This window comes from Dicentrarchus labrax, unplaced genomic scaffold, assembly GCF_905237075.1.
Source record: "Dicentrarchus labrax unplaced genomic scaffold, dlabrax2021, whole genome shotgun sequence".
NCBI classification, from domain to species: Eukaryota; Metazoa; Chordata; class Actinopteri; family Moronidae; genus Dicentrarchus; species Dicentrarchus labrax.
The window spans coordinates 17696062-17715036 of record NW_026136711.1 but is presented as its reverse complement, the minus strand read 5'-3'; the positions used below and the strand labels follow the sequence as shown (position 1 = coordinate 17715036).

Genomic DNA, 18975 nt, shown 5'->3' with positions numbered 1-18975 from the left:
CTCTTCACTGTCAATTATCAAATGAAGATTTTTTTAAATCTGGAAAAAGCCTGAAAAATGAAAATCTATTCACATCCTGTTAGTCCACAGAATATTTCAAAATAAATCTCAAAAATGTATAAATCTCATAACTACGGTTAGACAGAGTCAAAGATAGAGCTCAGTTTGCAGCAGACATGTGCATCTATGGACATAAACGTGTCTCATAAAGCCTTAAACCAGGAGGGAGCCTTAATGTGTCACCACAATCTTGACAGAGTGAGTTGAGAAGGATATTAGAGTTGACTCAGAAGACACCCAGAGGGAACTGCAGCATTTCCATTTATTAGACAACACAGTGAAAATGATCAGTAAAATCCAACCATAAGGTTCATCCTGCAGAGAGAAAAAATTACCTGACTGAGCTTTTGCTGTAGAAGTATACAGGATCCACTGGGAAAATGTCTCACAAGAGCAGATAGAGTGTGTTCAGAGTAGTATTCATTTTACTTTATACTCTGTAATCTTTATGTTTGGTTGGGCTACAGTTTCTATTTATTTTATTTTATTATTCAAGTAAAAATAAAAGTAAAATAATGAAATATTCTGGGTTCACAGACTCTCTCATTACTTTGACAAATGTCAGTCCAACAAAAGCAACCTAATAACGATCAACTTAAATGTTACACATCAACAAAAATATTCATTTTAATTTATGGATAATACTATAAAATAAAACATAACTCTGCATTAGTTCAAAATAATAATGTGGAGTCATTTTTAGTGTGTAAATACCACAGTGTGTAGTTTCATTACACAGTTCCAGTGTTTATTTGTTACTCTACTTATACACTTTTGCTGAACTTGTATTTCACTCGGCTATTTCCATTTTATGTTATACCTGCACATTAAAGAGGCAAATAACGTTCTTTCTCCGCGAGGCCTACATTAATCAGATGGCTATACTTTCACTGCATATTCAGATTTTACACACAAAACATTTGATGATCTCTGATAATTCAATTTGCACAATGTCAAATAAGTTACCTGATAGTAGGCTATATTAATTAGATTAGTTATAATGAGCCCCACCTCGACCACATATAACACTGGTTACCAACCTAAGAAATTGTGCTTCTCAAAACTAGGTTTAATCTCCAGACTTTTCTCTCATCATGAAATGTAATATTATTTTACTACTGTTACTGAAATTAAACAATGAAAGAACGGAAACTGATTGAACTGATCAGACAACAATAACCTCTGATAAGAACACACCACTTTGTGTCTTTGTGTTTTCGCGTATCAATGATCCAACAAATAGGCATTTAAATTTGACTCAAGAAATTTACTTTAAGTATCAAAAATAAAAGTAATTTACTATCCTTAGACACAGTAAGTAAAGTACTTTTGTTTTTGAAACTTCAAGTAAATTCAAGTCAAATGTAAATGTAGATGTTGTGTGGACACAGATATAAACCACTGACTGTATATATAAGACACACACACACACACACACACAGACACAGGCACTCTGCTCCTCTTCCACCATAAAATACTGAAACCTTTCAACAAACCTGGCAACCGCGAAGGCGCTCCGTGATGACGTCCAAACGCCGCGACTCGTTGATAAACTAGAAACAAACGTGACTTCGGGACTCGACGTTCAGAAGAAGAAACCTTTATTTAATCAATACGTGAATATTGTTTCAGAGGGAGCAGCGTCTTTATTTTAATCCAACATGAGTTCGTCAATGCCGCAGAAGCGTTACTACAGACAGCGAGCACATTCAAACCCGATGGCTTACCACACGTTTGACTAGTGAGTGTGTGTGTGTGTGTGTGTGTGTGTGTGAGTGTGAGTGAGTGAGTGGTGAGTGGTGTGTGTGTGTGTGTGTGTGTGTGTGTGTGTGTGGGTGAGGGAGAGGGGGGGGGGGGGGGGGTGTGTGTGTGTGTGTGTGTGTGTGTGTGTGTGTGTGTGTGTGTGTGTGTGTGTGTGTGTGTGTGTGTGTGTGAGAGAGAGAGAGAGAGAGCGTGTGTGTGTGTGTGTGTGGAGTGTGTGAGTGTGTGTGTGTGTGTGTGAGACCTGCACTGTCTGTCTGTCACTACCTGCTGAGGTTAACACTGTCAGTCTAACTGTGCGTTTATAAACTCAGTGAAGTGAAGTGTTGTAAACTGTTTGCTGCTCATGTAAACCCTGGGGGGATTGTTTGTTTTTAGAATCAACAGAAACACCTTGTCAGCTGTTTTAATAGTTGCATTAAAAACCTCCTCTTTCCTCCTCAGTCCTGTGTGTCCTGAGGAAATGGACTGGTCCGAGCTGTATCCAGACTTCTTCACTGGAAACTTTGAGAAGGAGACCCCCCGAGTTGAGTTTGCAGACATTGGATGTGGATACGGGGGGCTTTTAGGTAGCTACGTCGCTCATCTGATCACCTACATTTGTCACATTGTTCTGCGCTGTTTATCCTTCGTTCATGTCTCTGTTTGTGTCTTTACCTTCACCCAGTGGAGCTGTCTCCACTCTTCCCGGACAAGCTCATCCTGGGCCTGGAGATCCGAGTGAAAGTGTCCGATTATGTTCGGGATCGGATCCAGTCGCTGCGTGCCTCGGAACCAGGAAGCTACCAGAACATCGCCTGCCTTCGCAGCAATGCGATGAAGTACCTCCCCAACTTCTTTTCCAAAGGACAGGTAGGTAGGTGTGTGTGTGTGTGTGTGTGTGTGTGTGTGTGCTGCTCTGTGAGGACACATGGGAGTGTTTCATGCTCCTGATTAGATGTTAATCAGGAAGGGGGCCTAAGCCACTCAGTAATGAGGAGTTCCTCCAGGGATTTCTGGTCTGGAGAGGTTGCAGTTTTGCCTTCCTGAGTATATGTATAAAATATGTATAAAATGTATGAAACAACCCAGTTCAGCAGCATTATTTTCAACCCAGCTGTGTCTGAATACAGTTCCAGTTTGGAAATGAAATAAGTAAGATATGGATATTTATTTTCCACAGCCTTCTGTGTGTATTGGTATTGGAACTGACTTTCAATTTTCCAACCATTCCTGCACGTTTATTGAAAAACAATTCAATAGAAGTCACAAACTGTGTTTCACTTGTTGAGAAAATCAACTGAAGGTAGATTTGTGGACATTTTGTATCGGAAGAACAACATGCTGTAAAATATGTTTAGGCTCCTCATCCGAATGTTTCACTATACAGTAAAAGTATTCCAGCACATCTTTACAAACTACGTCTGCATGCCGAGACACCATTGGAGGGGCAGTTTTTTGTAAGCCAGGTGAACCGACCCACATACAGTTTATGTAGAAATAACGAAATAATAAATAATATATGACAGTAATTGAAACTGAATTGGAGCTCGTATACGAAAGGCCTGCAGTTCTATAATAGCTAATCCGACAGGGCCTGTAATAACCCTTAAAGTAAAGCTGGCAGTCTAAGCTGGCACAAGATGGGTGACAAATTAAAGGAAAAACCTGAATAAATGAGAGGAGCAACACAATGAATGCAGATACTTTCACACAGGTGCACTACAATTAGATCTGAGTTTTGAAGAGGGTTCACTGATCGCAGGAGCTTCAGTCACAAAGACGGCTCAGTTGACTAGTGTTTCAATAAGAACAGTGACTGAACTGACTTCTGCATTTAGAGAAAGACATCAGTAGATAGGGACAGAAATTGTGGTCGACGGAGTATTTGTTAACCCTGATGTTTGTGCATTAGTGTGATAGGAAAGGTAAAACAGAAGAGCAGCTCGTCCAATGTCGATGGTCAGTCTGTTAACAGTCCAACAATGTAGAGAGGGATAGTTGGTTGCAGTGCATAAACCCCTCATTACAAAGATCAATGCACATTTGAGAGTCCAGTGGTGTAAAAACTAAAGGTGACTAAAGTGAGACAGTCAGATGAGTCGTCCTTCACCATATTCTCTACAAGTGGGCGAGTGCATGTTTGGCATACACCAAGAGGGACGGTACAGGCCGGAATGCTTGACCCCTACAGTGAGGGGATTTGGTGGCTTTGTTATACTGTGGGCGGCATTTTACTGGCATGGTTTGGGTCCAGTTGTCCCCTCAGAGGGAAGTGGACCGTCTCTGCAGATCAATGCAAAGTTGTTCTGAGTCACTCAATCACCTTTGTCCTGTAATGAAAATAATTTTTTTTGTATTTAAAGTGTATTGAAGCTGTTCTGGCAGCATGTGGTGGACCAACACCTAACTAAGACACTTTATGTTGGTTTTCCTTTTAATTTATTACCCGCCTCTATTAAGAATATGCAGCCCAAGCATTGCTGACTTAAAATAATGACTTTTCTTATGTTTAACATATGGACTGCATTAATTTATATGGATTGCTCAATAAATCCAGGATTTCACAACAATGGGTTCATTGACTGACACGCAAAGCATCGCATCAGCTGAGCATAGAGCAGTGCAAGACGGCATTTATCCGTTCCAATTAGCTGCAGTAATCTATGACTTGTTGAAACTCGCAGTAGATTACACAGTGGGCTTAGTGTACCAGGGTTAATTTAGGTACCCTGAATAAAAAAAACGTAAACTCAAATGCCCCGAGCAAGTACAAACTAAGAAATTAACACAGGAGAGAGTAATTGCTGTAACACTGACATTTATGGATGCAAATTATATAGGTGTTTTTTATTTGAAAACAGATGCATTAATTTAATTTTTTAAATTATTTTAATATGCTCTTTCAGGTCATTTTAAAATAATATGACTATTATTGGCACAGCCAGAGTTCGGCTTCTTGCCAAGGTGAGACTGTAAATGTTTAAGAGGAAAGAGACTTAGTGGCTTGTTTTGCAGATGGTGACACTCCCTTCAGCTCGTTCATAAACTTCATTTCTTTACTTAATTTACCAGACATGAACTTTTTTTTTCCAGCTGTGGCTTGCTGTTGTAGTAGCTGTAGTTGTCTTCCTCGCTCATGATTAGACCAAAACTGTCTGCACTACCCAGATTTTCAAAGCGGAGGAATAAACGACCACCCAGACTAGAGCTCAAAATCTAGTCCCAATCCTTCTCACATGCATGATGTGTTTCAAGTGTTGAAACAGCATATTCAAAAGACCTGAAATGCTTTTTTTTTTTTTTCTTCTTGTTTCTTCTTGTTTTGTAACCCAAAAATAATTCAAAGTGTTAAGGTTTTTCCATTCTCCATCAGCACTGAAGTGGCCCCTGAGGCTGCAGCAGTCCCCAGTGATTATCCCCACATTTTTCTGTCTATACCTGACATTATTTATTTTGACTAATAAAAAGTTACTGGAATGGTTTTTAATGTATCAGCCAGACTAAAATCAATGGAGCCTTCACTTGTACACTTGTCAAAGACAGAGACATGGGGAACTTTATGGAAAGAAAATAAAATCAAGGAGGGAAATTCCAGTTTTGCAATCTGCGGTGCTTAAAAACCAACCACATCATATAATGGGGGCCACATTTAAGTGATGACACTCATACATTTTAGAACCATGGTATCAAAGTGCATAAAAATAGAAAGTTTGTGTGGGAATGATACCAAGTAATGACTAAAGTTTAATAGGGCAGTTGTTGTTTTTTTTACTGTTTCTGACCCTTTCTTGTTCTGTCAGCTCAGTAAGATGTTCTTCCTCTTCCCTGACCCTCACTTTAAGAAGACCAAGCACAAATGGAGGATCATTAGTCCCACATTGTTGGCAGAGTACGCCTACACACTGAGAGTCGGGGTAAGTACAGAAGACTTTAGAGAGTTGATTAACAGATATTAATTTTGATAATTTATCAAGCAAAGATTCCAACCATTCACTGGTTTCTTTTTAAAATGAAATGAGTGGGGATGAATAGATCATTGTAAATGAAATCAATTTGTAGATTTTGCCTCAAGGACATTTCTGACATTTTTTAGCTACAGTTAGAGCTTTTGTTCCAGCCGAGGCTCTGAATCAGATACACAGATGTAAACATAGTAATTTCCTGAATTTAGGTAAAACCTTTTTTTTAATGTCAGTTCAGCCAAAATACAGAAGAAAACCATATTTTCCTACTTACCCCTTGTGGCATCTCTCTATTAAAAGATAAGGCATTATTCTATATTTTTCCTACTGTCAACAAATCCAATGAAAGACTACAACCAACAATATATTTGTCAGTTTCTGTGTCATCAGCACAAACTGTTGGCGGGATTACTCATACCTGCTGAAGATGGAAGTGATTAAAAAACAAATATATAGTTTCATTTTAAATGGTTAAAGGTCCAGTGTGTAACATTTAGTAGGATTTATTGGCAGAAATTGAATATAATCTTCATAGGTCTGATCGTTGTGTTTTTGTCACGTTAGAATTAGTCTTTTTTTATCTACAGAGTTTGCCATGTTAAACCGCCATGTTTCTACAGTAGCCCTGAACAGACAACCAAACACTGGCTCTAGATTGGGCCATTCATGTTTTTGTGCCCACCATATTTTCTCCTACACCCCTGGAAGTGGAACCCCCAATTAGTTGGTTACAGTCTGCATTTTACTGATGGATGCCACTGAATCTTACACACTGCACCTTTTAAATTATTGATTTCCTAAAACAGCTGGGCACTGTAGTTTTGTAGAAAACAGTATATTGGGCATTTATTAAGGGACTATTTTCTGCTGCGCAATAATACACATTTGGTGCACTAGTGAGTAATTGCAGCAGCAGGATGGTGGGATGGACCGTGATAAACTACAGTGCCCATGTTCATCACAGTGAAGGAACTTGTCACCCAATGCAACAGTGTGTCTCTCTTGGTTTTTGGAGTGGTTTGTCTGGGTGCACAGTGGCTCATATGGTAGAGAGTAGTGTACCTGGGTTAATTTAGGTACTCTGGATGAAAAAAAAAAAGGTAACCTCAAATGCCCCGAGCAAGTGCAAACTAAGCAATTAACACAGAGTAATTGCTGCATGTCGTCCCACCTTTCTCTCCACCCTTTCCTGTCTATCTCGACCTGTTCTATCAAATAAAGGCATTTAAAAGCACATAAAATATCTTAAAAATGTATAATGGTTTGTCAGACTTTGGCTCCACAGACAAAACACATTTTATATAGTAGTATAGTATACAGTATCACAAGCCTTATGGTTTAAAATACTGTAGCTTCGGTTATAATAAATATATATATAATGTATGTGTGTGTGCAACTGAGACTTTTGCCACCACCACAACACAATGAAGAACTGGACTGCATTCATAGACCTCCATAGCACTGAAAAGTATCTCAATCTCACTCTCCCCATCATTTTGTTAATCGATTGCAGTGTGCAGAAATCCATGAATTCACTGAAATAGAATTGAGCAACCGGTGTGGCCTGCAGCTGGTTGACTTCTGTACACACCCTGCTTCTGCCTGTCAGAGCAACAGTGGGACACTTAAATAAGGCGTGAGCGCTGATGGAGGTTGTAGGGAACAATGAAAGGCTTGTGTCTAAATTTGACTTTATCGGTTTTTCCTCTGGTGTGTGCATTGATGCGTTCGTGCATGTGCGTGTGCTTGTGTGCGTGTGTGTAAGCTATGCTAGGGCCGTCAGCATTGGCATGGAGCCATAACTGTGCTGGTGGGTGGGGAGGCTCTCAAGAAAATGCTCATTTATAGCAGCAGTTTCATACCAAAATTAACCCCAAATCTGTCTTTTATTACTGAATATCATCTGAATCAGACTACTGAAACAGTAAACAGGTGTTATTAACAAACATGAATCTGTGCGTACAGCAGGCACGTGCTCTGTCATCCTCATCCTGTCCTCTGAAACACAACCCGTACGTGCCGACAGTGTGGAAATCTGTGCCACTGCTGATTTTTCTAGGAAATCGTTATTCAAGTAATGTTATCTGTCCAGCCTCCAAAGTAAACTACAGTAACATAGGTGATTAACCTCTGTGTTGTCTGTACGGTTATTTTTATCATTTTAGGAAAGAGCACTGCTCCTCCGAGGTGATGAAACTCTGAAGCTGAAATGTTGATTCAAAACTTTATTTTTTTTGATACATTTTTTGTTTATTTTGTGATCAATAAATGGATCCGTGTTTAGCCACCAAGTCATTTTTCTTAGAACTGTGTTAATAACCTCCCTGTGTTTGTCTGCTCATGTCAGGGTTCTGTGTATACCATGACAGATGTGGAGGAAGTACACCTCTGGATGGTGAAGCACTTCACTGAACATCCACTATTCACACGTGTCCCCGAGGAAGAACTGGTACGTTGACGTGCAGCTTGTCATCCCTGTGTTTGCAGCTCATGATTTGTTGTGCATTTGCTCATGAACTGAATTTTTTTCAGGAATAGTTCCACATTTTCACTTTCTTAGTTAGATTAGAAAATGACTAAAACTCTCATGTTAGTTCGCTAAATATGATGCTGCAGCCAGCAGCCGATTAGCTTAGCTTATACAGCATTCATGCCCTGTTGGAATAGGTTTGATACCACTCTTATAGCTGTGTGTTAAGTATGAAGATACCTCCAGCAGTCGGATAATTTAGCTTAGCATAAAGAATGGAAACATGTAATGGTTAGAAATTAACACATTAAATCCTGTTTGTTTAATCTGCCTTACATGGGTTTATGTACACATTTCTTGGCCGGACCAGGAACTTCCTGGAGTCTTCGCTTGTTGCTAAGCTCAGTTCACCAGGTGCAAGTGGCAGCTTCATATTTACTGCACAGACATGAGAGTGCTAATACCGTATTTCCCTGAAGGTTGTATTATTCCTTTGAATAGTTATTCGATGATGATTTTTAAGTTAATGAAGAGAGTGAATGAACTGTCTCAAATATCTTAATCCTGTGATGTAATTGTGTTCGATCATATTTTGACAGGTTGGTGATGTCATTATAAGTCGTTTGGGTACCTGTACAGAGGAAGGAAAGAAAGTCCAGAGAAATGGAGGGAAGAATTTCCTGGCAGTTTTCCGTAGGGTTGAAGATTCAAACTGAAACCGTTTGGAGAGAACAGTTCGGACATGTGACGAAGGGAACTAATGTTCTCATGCAGTCGTCTATACGTGGAGAATTATGCTGCAAGGCGGAGCTGGAGACTGCAGCTGGTTCCCCCAGCAGATGAACAGTTTTTCTAAGATGACAGAAGTTTTGGGTTTCAGTTTTTTCACATTATTTATGTATTATGCATTCCTCAGCTCACCAAGACGGCAGGAGAAGGATCTTGATTCAGACTCGACTTTGGAAGTGTTTTGCTTCGCTTTTTTAAAGATTCATTTTTTAAAATCTTTTGACACCCTCTGAAGTGCTGTTCTGGATTTCCTGTAAAGCTGTTAATTATTTTAGTAAAACAAAAAGTCTGTGTTTGGTTTGGATCATTGTAGCCATTATGTTGTGCTTTGTGTTGCTCTTATTTTTAACTTTAGTCCTTTGACTTGACTTGAAGAGGAGTTTTAGGTTTTCTGAGCACAGCTATCCAAATATATTTTAATCTAATCTAATCTAATCACGTTACATAAAGCAAGGCCCTGGTGTTAGAGTATTATTTTGAAAACTCTTTGAAATCATGAACAATTCTCTCCATTGATATAACTTTGTTGGCTTCATGGTGGTAATTGACAGTATTGGGAGATGAATCCGAAATGGATTAGACTGAGAAGTCTACCACTAGCTTGTTTGCTGTGGGTTAAAAATAAACCTGCATGTTGCAGCGTGTTCTGTAAGCAGTGAATGCAGCAGAGCGTTCAAACTGTGAAGACTGTGACAGAATTGTGTTTAAAATCCTTTCTGCTTTTTTGACAAAAGTTTTTTATAAGAACTTGTTTAATTAATACCTGTAGACTTGAAGACATTTTTAGATAACCAGTAGTTCTTTGTAATGTAATTCAGTGATTTAAATCAATTGGACCACAGTTGGTGTTGCTCCTACATGTCATATTAAAAGAAAAAAGACCCATTATCTTCATCTACTAGATGTATCTGCTGGGGAACAAATCAAAGGATTTAACAAACAGTGGTTTTCTGTGCTCAGGATTTTAGCTGTATATTACAGGTTGGTATTTTTGTCTTGTCAGGAGTTTGGAAACGGGACAGTGCAGGTTTGAGGCCTTTTTGCTGCTGCAGGAGGTGGTGATTAAGAACAGGACAGCACATGCCTCAGTGATGGAAACCCAGACACTGGAAAACTTTAGATGATCGCACAGAGTAATTGAAGTAAAAGTGGAAAGTAAAAATCATACAATTAATATTAGAAAACATTTTACGTTTGTGTCCTTTGCTAAGGTTATTGGTGTTCTGGCATTATTTGGATATATTTGTCTTTCAGAAACCTTTTTCCAAATCTTAAAGTCCATCTGTGAACAGATGATGAACATGTAACATACAGCTCTCATACAGAAGCATTTGCTCAGAGCCTTGACACTGAGTGCTTCTGCTCCAGGCCAAACAGCACCAGGTTATGATGAAATAGTTGAAGCTTTTAATAGTGAAACAATATCTCGGGTTATCTGTACCTATGGAAAACATATTCACTGATTGATCCACGGGCAATTATTATTTTAAAAAAATGTTTTTCATTTAGATATATGATAAATGTTTCCTGTACAGCATTAATCATGAAATGAGAAATAGTCTTAACTAAAAGAATAAAGCAGCCTTGTATATTTGCTTCATGGCACATTATTTAGTATATTTTATTTTTATAATATTGTTCATCATACAGTAAAAGGGAGGTTACTGTAAAATCTCTCTAAAAACTATTGACACAAGGCCCACTTACTTGGATTTTCCAAAGATATCAGCCACATCTCATGGCCTTCCATAACAGCAGAGCAACCCCATCTGCTGATGAGGACCATGAAATGTGGCTGAAAGCATCTAAATTTCCAAGTAAGTGGACCGTGTGCTGAAAATTATTTGCCAAACTGCTTTTTCCAACTTGACCTTCAAGCTCAAATCTACAATCCACATATGCTTTGAAATATACAGCAAGAATTTCTTATGGTGAGAAGTGTTGTGGGGTTTTTTTTTTTTTTTTGCCTTTTCATGCCTTTATTGGATAGAGACAGCTGAAGATTGAAAAGAAAGGGGGGTAGAGAGAGACGGGATGACACACAGCAAAGGGCTGCAGGTCAGATTTGAACCCAGGGGCCGCTGCAGCAACTCAGTATATGAGTTGCCAGCTCTACCAACTGAGCTAACCGGGCACCCTTGGTGAGAAAATGTTAACCAGTCTAGTCCATCAAATTTGATGTTGTCGAGGTGCCGCTGTTCTGTTATCACTTATTATTGCCATGTGGTAACAAAGCTATTTGAGCCAGCCAGAGTACATCATTTAACATTTTAGTATCATCAGGTCATCAAACATGAGATTAATTAAACGCGCTGCAGGGGAATCTAAGAAAGAGAAACTTAATGATTAGCATTTGGCAACACTCGTAAAGCAATGTGGATGTTCCCTTTGCTTCATAACCAAAGAATTTGTTGCATCTGGATGTCAGAAAGTTATTGAGGTCAAAGTTTAATCCCCCTCCGAATGTTTTTACAGAGGCAGGTGTCCACTGTCATAAGTTATAACATACAAGGACGTGTTAAAACTTTAGTCTGATTTCATTGTCGCCTTTCTCCTCGGCCCGTTTCATCACTGTAAAGTGTCAATGATCTGGTCGTTACACACAGATAAACAATATAGTTTGACAGTCTGAGAAATGCTGTCTTGCCAATAATTACATGAGGAGATCGCTACCACTCTTTGTCTGCACGGTAAATATGAAACGACAGTGTGAACCATCATAATGTCACTCATTGGTTAGTGGAGTACCAGCATTATGCCCGTCCCCATGTTAGTTTGTTGCAGCTAGCAGCAGAGACGTACTGCAAGTTGAGCCACACACATTTGCTGCTTTTGGTTTCAACTCGTTCGTTGCCTGGTCACACACGTTCTCATATTACAGATAAACCGTGCACTAAAATATGTGAAATATGTCAAAATAAAATAAATAGAGAATTTTGATTCATATTTGATCAGCGCTCGCTAGTTTCACAGTTTATGTTTGTCGTGCTGGTCAGAGTACGGAGAATGACTTTGTCTGTTTTGCTCTAAATTTTACAAAATGATCACGCTGTATGGAAGACGACTTGAAACTAACGAGTGAGACCATAAACTGATCAGGAAAGTGTTTACTGAGCTAATAAATCAAGTGACAAGTAGGGTCATTTATCCATAAGACTTAATACAATCAGACTTTTTTTGCATGCAGCTGCCCCCTGCTGGTCATTAGAAAGAATGCACTTTAAGATACTTCAACATTGACTTCACCTTCCGCTGGCCACTAACTATATGCTGTCAATGAGCTACAGCCAGCAGCTTAGCTTAGCTTAGCTTAGCACAGTTAGCACAGAGACTGGGTAAACAGCTGGCTAGCAAGGTAACAAAGTATGCTGACCAGCAGCCTGCAGTTGTAAGGTGCGGTTATGTGGGGCTCCAGCAAGGGGGTCCGTGCCCCCCCCCCGCTGCCTCCCCATCATGAGTCACATAAACATAATAAGCTTCTGAGTAATGAGTACTGTACTGTTTTTCCCATGAAATAACAAATGAGTAGCCAACTGATTTGACGTCCATCCACGAATGTGTGAATTGTACAAAACGCTGAATTATTCCTTTAAAATGCTTCATCTTCTTTGGTCTTCATTCTCCCAGACATTTTCAAAGCTTTTAATGCTGTCAGTCATCATGAAGAAGGTCTCTGATCTGATCTTCTTCCTACATTCATAATAACATCACACAACATCTCCTACTCCTTGCCAAGTCACTGGCAGTCTTTTCCTTCCTAATACTCAGGTTGAGGCGTGCATTTCTGCTGCCTGGTTGACGTCTCCAGCTGGATGTCTGCCCACCACCTCAAGCTCAGCAAAACCCAATTGAGCTGCTGTACTTCGACAGAAAATCCTGACTCATTTCTTCCCACAGTATTAACAATAATGTTGAGATTCTACACAACCACATCACACAAAATCTCAGGATTGCGTCAAATCCTTCCTCACTTGGGACTCTCTGGTCTGGACTAATGAGAGACCTCAACTGACCTGGGTTTCTAGCCTACCAGCCTACATAACAATGAGTAAAACACATTTTGACTAGAGAAGACTTTAAGAAAGCAAACCTTGGAATAGTAACACCTTGTTCATTTGTTTGTCCCATTTCTAATGATATTTCAGTTTTGTAAGATCATAAGTTAAGTTTTACTCTAAAAGTCCAAAGGCAGAGATGTTGGCACTCAACTATAATCCAAACAGCCCAAGTCCCTTATCTCAAGAATCAGTTTGCATTTATTGAAGCAAATTCTGAGGAAATCTTGACATAAAAACTAAAAATGTTTCAACTGAAAACACCTTTCTTATAGTTAGATGACTAACCTGACGCACTCAGAAAATACACTATTTGAGTGTAAATGATTGTCAGTGGGGTCATTATCAAATACAGAAACTTTACAGTTATCTTCATCAAGTCCATAGTTGTTCCACCACCACATGTAAGTGATAAATATTAAGAAATGTGATCTGTCCAAACCTTTCAAAGTAAGCTTTGCTGCTGATGGAGACCAGTAATTATTCTGAAGCGGAGAGCAGCTGCAACTCTCTCAGCCTCTCTAACTGTTTACATCTGTTGCCCATGACATCATGACTGCTTCATTATTTAAGTCTGCTTGCATAATATAAGCAAAATTTGACACAGTGCCAAGTGGTCACCAGTCATGTCTGGAGCGCTGTATGCTTGCTATAGGTTAGGCTGAATCTGTACTTTGTCCTCTTGATAATAGACAAAAGTCTTTGAGTCTGTAGTGCTGTCTGTCCCTTCTACAACTCTACATGGATCCCCTAAATTAATTCATCTTAGAAGAATAGTTCATTCGAAAACACTTTTCATGATGTGAGTAAGATGAGAAGATTGATATCACTTATGTCTGTGCAAATAAAGTTTAGCTTAAATTGGCACAAACACTGTCTTGTTTGTTTAAAAAGTCATTATGCTTGGGTTTTTGTATGAATTAAATGAGCAACATATAATACTGGTGAGCTTTAGCAGGCTGCTACCTTTGCATTACGCCCACTGGTTCCAGTCTTTGTGCTGAGCTAAGCTAACCATCTGATGGCTGTATCGGCAAGAAAGTAAAAGAAAATTCAAAAGAAAGAATAGATTTTCCCTAGGCACTTTGTTTTCTGACACCGTTACAGCTGAAGTTCAATTTGAGAAGAAGAGTTCAGAGTTCAAAAGAAGCAATTCAGTTTACAAATTGCCAGGAAGCTAATGCACATTCTTGCTCCCAAGAGAATAAACCTTTTCATTTTGGACTCTCCACTTGCCTTCTTCTGACGCCTGTCTCAAGCCAAAATGTTAACTTTGCACGTAAGCTATCTCGTAGGCATATTGCAATGACATTTACTGAGCTCATTTAAGTTCCCAAAGGCCTTTTGTAATGAATCATTCCATGGATTTCCTCGTGTCATCCTAGGGAACGTATTTTACAGTGTTATTGCCATTACTGTTTATACCATACAAATGGCAAAATCATTAATATTGTTTCTTCCATCTGATATTTTCTTATTTATATTTTGGTGCATAAGGAACAATTACAGCTTCCAGCTGCTATCAAATTTTCCTGAAAATAATAATCAAAAGAAAGGAAAAGTCCATGTAAAAATGGAGCAAAATAAGTTTATGAATCTCACTATGGCTCTGAGTGGCTGAGGTAGGGACAGATTATATATAGTGTCAAGAATACAACAAAGTACAGCAAAAAGAACTTAAACTCCTTTGAAAATCTAGATAAATATAATCTTAAAACATCTTTAGATAAGTTATCTCAACAATTTAATTACAACATGTGTATGTACTTGAGTTTTATATACCATACATACCATATAAGATCTGAGAGGCCTGAAAAACAACAGAAAAAACCAGTAGAGACAAAGAATGTAATCAGGGTTTTATATTAGATCTATACAATATACTGAGGACAGCAGCACATCACAAAACACTTTTGCTCATGTAAAGCTTTATCCATCAGATGTGATGTCTATAATCAAACTCCTGCAAAAGGCTGGTTCCCCCTTTTATTTGTTAGTTTTCTGCCTGGAGCTCTTGGTGTCTTTGAACACAACCTGGCAGATCAGTTTACTATAGATTTTAGTGAAAAATGACCAAAGAGAGTATATTGCTGCATAAACAATCATTCTATACAGTAGGTCTGTGCATGTTACATGCAGCGCAGGAACAAAGACAGTTCAGTATGTATGTATCACTGTGGTGGACATACATCATATACAGCCAGCATGAAAAAGCCTTTCTCATATGACAGACCACATCTGGTGTCCAGATGTGGTCTTAATCTAACAGATGCCCTTTACCACACCTTAAACACCTATTTTAGATTCATGACATGAAACTGCACAATTTTTACCAATTACCACATGTATGCCAATAAAAATCATTATTCAGTAATTTTATTGCTCTGTTTTTATTCATCATTACCACATCCTCATATCCTGTGTGCTCAAAAGCAGCTGTTGGGCATTTGGCAAATGTTGTCAGTAATTCTGTGCACACTTCAACTCTTCGGTTTATTGCCATACAGATAATACTTTGTGTCTGAACACGTCTAAAGCATCATAAACACATCCTCAATATTATATCCTGAGCTGTGAAGAGCAACCTCAAACAATTAGACAAATGGGAACAATGTATATGAATAGAGAAGAGCTGATCTCACCTAACAGAGAGCCTCAGTTACTGAAGTAGTAGGTACTCTTTGAGTGAGTAGCCCATTTAATGCTGTGATTACTTACTTACCCCACAGAATACTTCTACAGTGGTCAGGGGAAAGCTCAATTAACTGAACTAAAAACAAAATAAATCTTAATCTATTTGCACTGAGGAGGAAAGTAAACAGCCAAACAGGTTTACAAATTGCTGTGATGCTGATGTTTACCATATTTACACCAGTTAGCTGTGTCCCAACCTGAGTCCATTAACACAATTGAGAGTGTATGAAAAGGTTAAAGTAATGAACAAACGGTTGAAATAATCAGCTACAATAGTGGATACATTTGGTAGCTGACATTTAATTGTATGAAAGAATGTAGAAATAATATCAATTTTCATATCATTAATCTTGACAACAATAACATCCAATTTAAAAGCCATTCATGAAAACATTTTGGAACATGATGACTGGTGGCACTGGGACAAATTGGGAAGCACTGACTTCATAACATGAGTGACCATGTAACAGACATGGCCATTCAAACGCCATACACAGTGGAAAGGGGGGGTGACATCACCACAAATACACCATCCTCACCAGCCTGCTGAGTGAGGGAAAACAGTTAATGCAACCGCTAGACACATACTCACTCATTCATCTGCACCTCTGGGCACATACATACTCTTCAGATACCACCCAGACAGGCAGACTGCAGCCATGAACTTTAACACACTAGTCTGGGAGAATAGCAGCCGCCCCTCTGGGCACTGGGCCAATACAGTAAGGGGAAATACTGGGTACCTCTCAGGCTATCCCCGCTGTGCTCAACTGGGCCACATCAGTTTGCACAGCACAACAGCACAAAGAAGCCATTCTTTCACAGGATTTCTTATTATGTTTTTCATAATCAATATTAATCCCCTGTTACTCAGGCAAGACCAGATTAATTACAAGTGTCTGGTTTAATTTGTGCCAACTTCTTGTGTGGTCTTAAATTACCAGCCTGCTGAACAAGGAACTGAAGATGAGCCTCTGAGCCACCTTGTCAGAGCAAAATGTGAAGAAATGTGTCTTTTTTTGATAGAAAAACTATTAAAAAAGCATTTTTACATATTCAAATGTTTTATTGCAGACACGCGTCCAGACAAATGTCTAAAAATCAATTTCACCAAACAAATCTTTGGTTTGATTTGTTTGCAGTGTATTGTGTAAGACCAAGACTCATCAACACACTGACCTTGTTTAAAAATTGTTTATGTGTCACTGTAGTTATCTTTCACCCTTGAAGATCGATAACTCTCCTTCTTCCACTCAGGAAGTCTCGTGTATTGGCGGTTTTCTGACAGACCGGGTTTTGATCTATGATCCCTGTTGCACTTTCATCCTCATAACTCAGCATAACATCAGCACAGTTTGTTTTGTGTCTCCCAAAACAGACGTCTGATTCATGTGTTCAGGTCAAGTACTGTAAATAGTAAGGTCAGATATGTGGTGATTGCTATAATGCTTAAAAATTGTCTTCCGATAGGACCTTTTCCCCTCTGGAGGCTTCATTCAATACAGCTAGGGCTGTTGTCAAGTGTTTTCATGGATTCCTATTTGTCAACTTCAGTGTCCGTTGTCATCATTATCCAACATAATCTGACTTTGTTATGTCACAGACTTACCACTGCTATTTATCTCATTCACGCTTTTCTTGTATAATTCTTGTATAATTAGTTTTTATTGCACCTGCTTGTGAGCAAAACTGACCTCTCTGCACCCAAATAAATGTCTTGGTATGATAAGAACTCACACAGATACATGATGAGCATTATGGATGTTACCCAGACATCAAGAGGTCTGTCTAAAACCAGGCCGGATCCACTGAGTTGTTTAGTTTTAAATCATTCCCATTCATTAGACTAAATTCACTTTATTAAATTAAAGATTTCATCACATTCAGCAGTAGCAGGTCATACTGAACCCGCCTCCAGCCTGCAGCCAAATAAATCATCTCTCACTTTACTCGACCTTTGTGGAATGCAGACACATGATTGGCCCAGAAAAAGTGTGTTCTGCACTAGATCCCAAAACACCAGATAGATGCTAAAAAGAAATCTAAATTTCATGTAACATGTAAGTGGTGACCCTTTGACTCAGCAGTAGGGTGGCCAGAACACTGATGTGGTATTGGGAAGAACTTCTGGGGAATACATTTCTTTTAATCACTGTTTGACTCAGCAGAACTTCACGCTGTCTGTTCATGACTCAGTGAGAACATCACAGGGCAGCTGGCCTGTAGCGCTGCAGTAAATCTACTGGATACTCCTGCATTAATAATATGCTTCTCCACTGTTATTCTGCACATCATAAATAGACTGAAAAAACATTAATATGTCATATTTTTAATGACCTTTTGTGGGTTGTGGGCTCATTTTCAGACGCCGACCCATATGTCTCACTCCTTCAGGCTGCACACATTTATTATAGACCTATAGGATTGTAGCATTTGGCTGTGGTATTGTTAAAGTGGTATTTCAGTTATTGTGGTCATAATTTACGAATTGAAATGTTTAAGGCCTGGTAATGGGGGTGATATGTAGCTTAAAGGATGATTATTTAATGTATACTTCACATGTATTTCACAGGGATTACACACATAAAAGTATAAAACCAACAGGAATGTTTTATGCTTCTTTGCACTAAACACAGAGCCAAAACATCCTAAAATTTACTTTCAGTGACATGCTGTGAGGCTCTATGTGTAAAAACAGTGAATCAAGGTCTGTACAAGTCCTAACATTATTTTTCTCGCCTGTCACCTCATTGTTGCTAGTGTGTATTGTATCATAATACTGAGGAGTCCCATCTTTTACCTTTAAATATTATTTACAATAGTATTGTTTCTCATATTCACTGTAAGTCAGTGATTTTGTCTTATTTTGCCACTAGCTGGTAAAATGACTTACCAGTAACCTCTTGAAAACAAGATGATGCATCTCAAGAGGCTTATCCTGTGTGTTTAAATGTAATGGATGAGAAAAATAGTGTGAATTCAATGCTGAGATGTAACTCACTGTGACTCGTCCTGCTGGGGGTGCAAAGGTCTTCTATCAGGCCTCATTATTTTATAGCTGATTGCCAGTCAATCCTCTGTGTTTCTCTGAAACTGGATGATCCAAGATTTCTAGCTAGAGTAAACGAAATACGGGAATAAATGTCAAAGCAGATTCTGAGTACAGCCCTGGGGTTGTTACTTCACAGTCCACACACATGGT

At 38.9% G+C, this 18975-nt stretch overlaps 1 protein-coding gene across 1 annotated transcript; it reads left to right on the top strand.

The window, feature by feature from the left end:
• The first annotated feature begins 1571 nt into the window (after nt 1-1571).
• Nucleotides 1572-9912, top strand: mettl1 (methyltransferase 1, tRNA methylguanosine). The gene is made up of 6 exons (XM_051416196.1): nt 1572-1801; nt 2266-2390; nt 2489-2673; nt 5604-5717; nt 8113-8214; nt 8835-9912. Exons 1-6 carry the CDS (start codon nt 1722-1724, stop codon nt 8949-8951), a joined length of 723 nt encoding a protein of 240 aa, XP_051272156.1. The 5' UTR covers nt 1572-1721; the 3' UTR covers nt 8952-9912.
• The last annotated feature ends 9063 nt before the right edge of the window (nt 9913-18975 follow it).

Coding starts and splice junctions, on each gene's coding strand:
- mettl1 (XM_051416196.1), top strand. CDS start 1,722: ATGAGTTCGTCAATGCCGCAGAAGCGTTACTACAGACAGCGAGCACAT. Junction 5,718..8,112: donor CCTACACACTGAGAGTCGGG/GTAAGTACAGAA, acceptor TGCTCATGTCAG/GGTTCTGTGTATACCATGAC. Junction 8,215..8,834: donor GTGTCCCCGAGGAAGAACTG/GTACGTTGACGT, acceptor ATATTTTGACAG/GTTGGTGATGTCATTATAAG.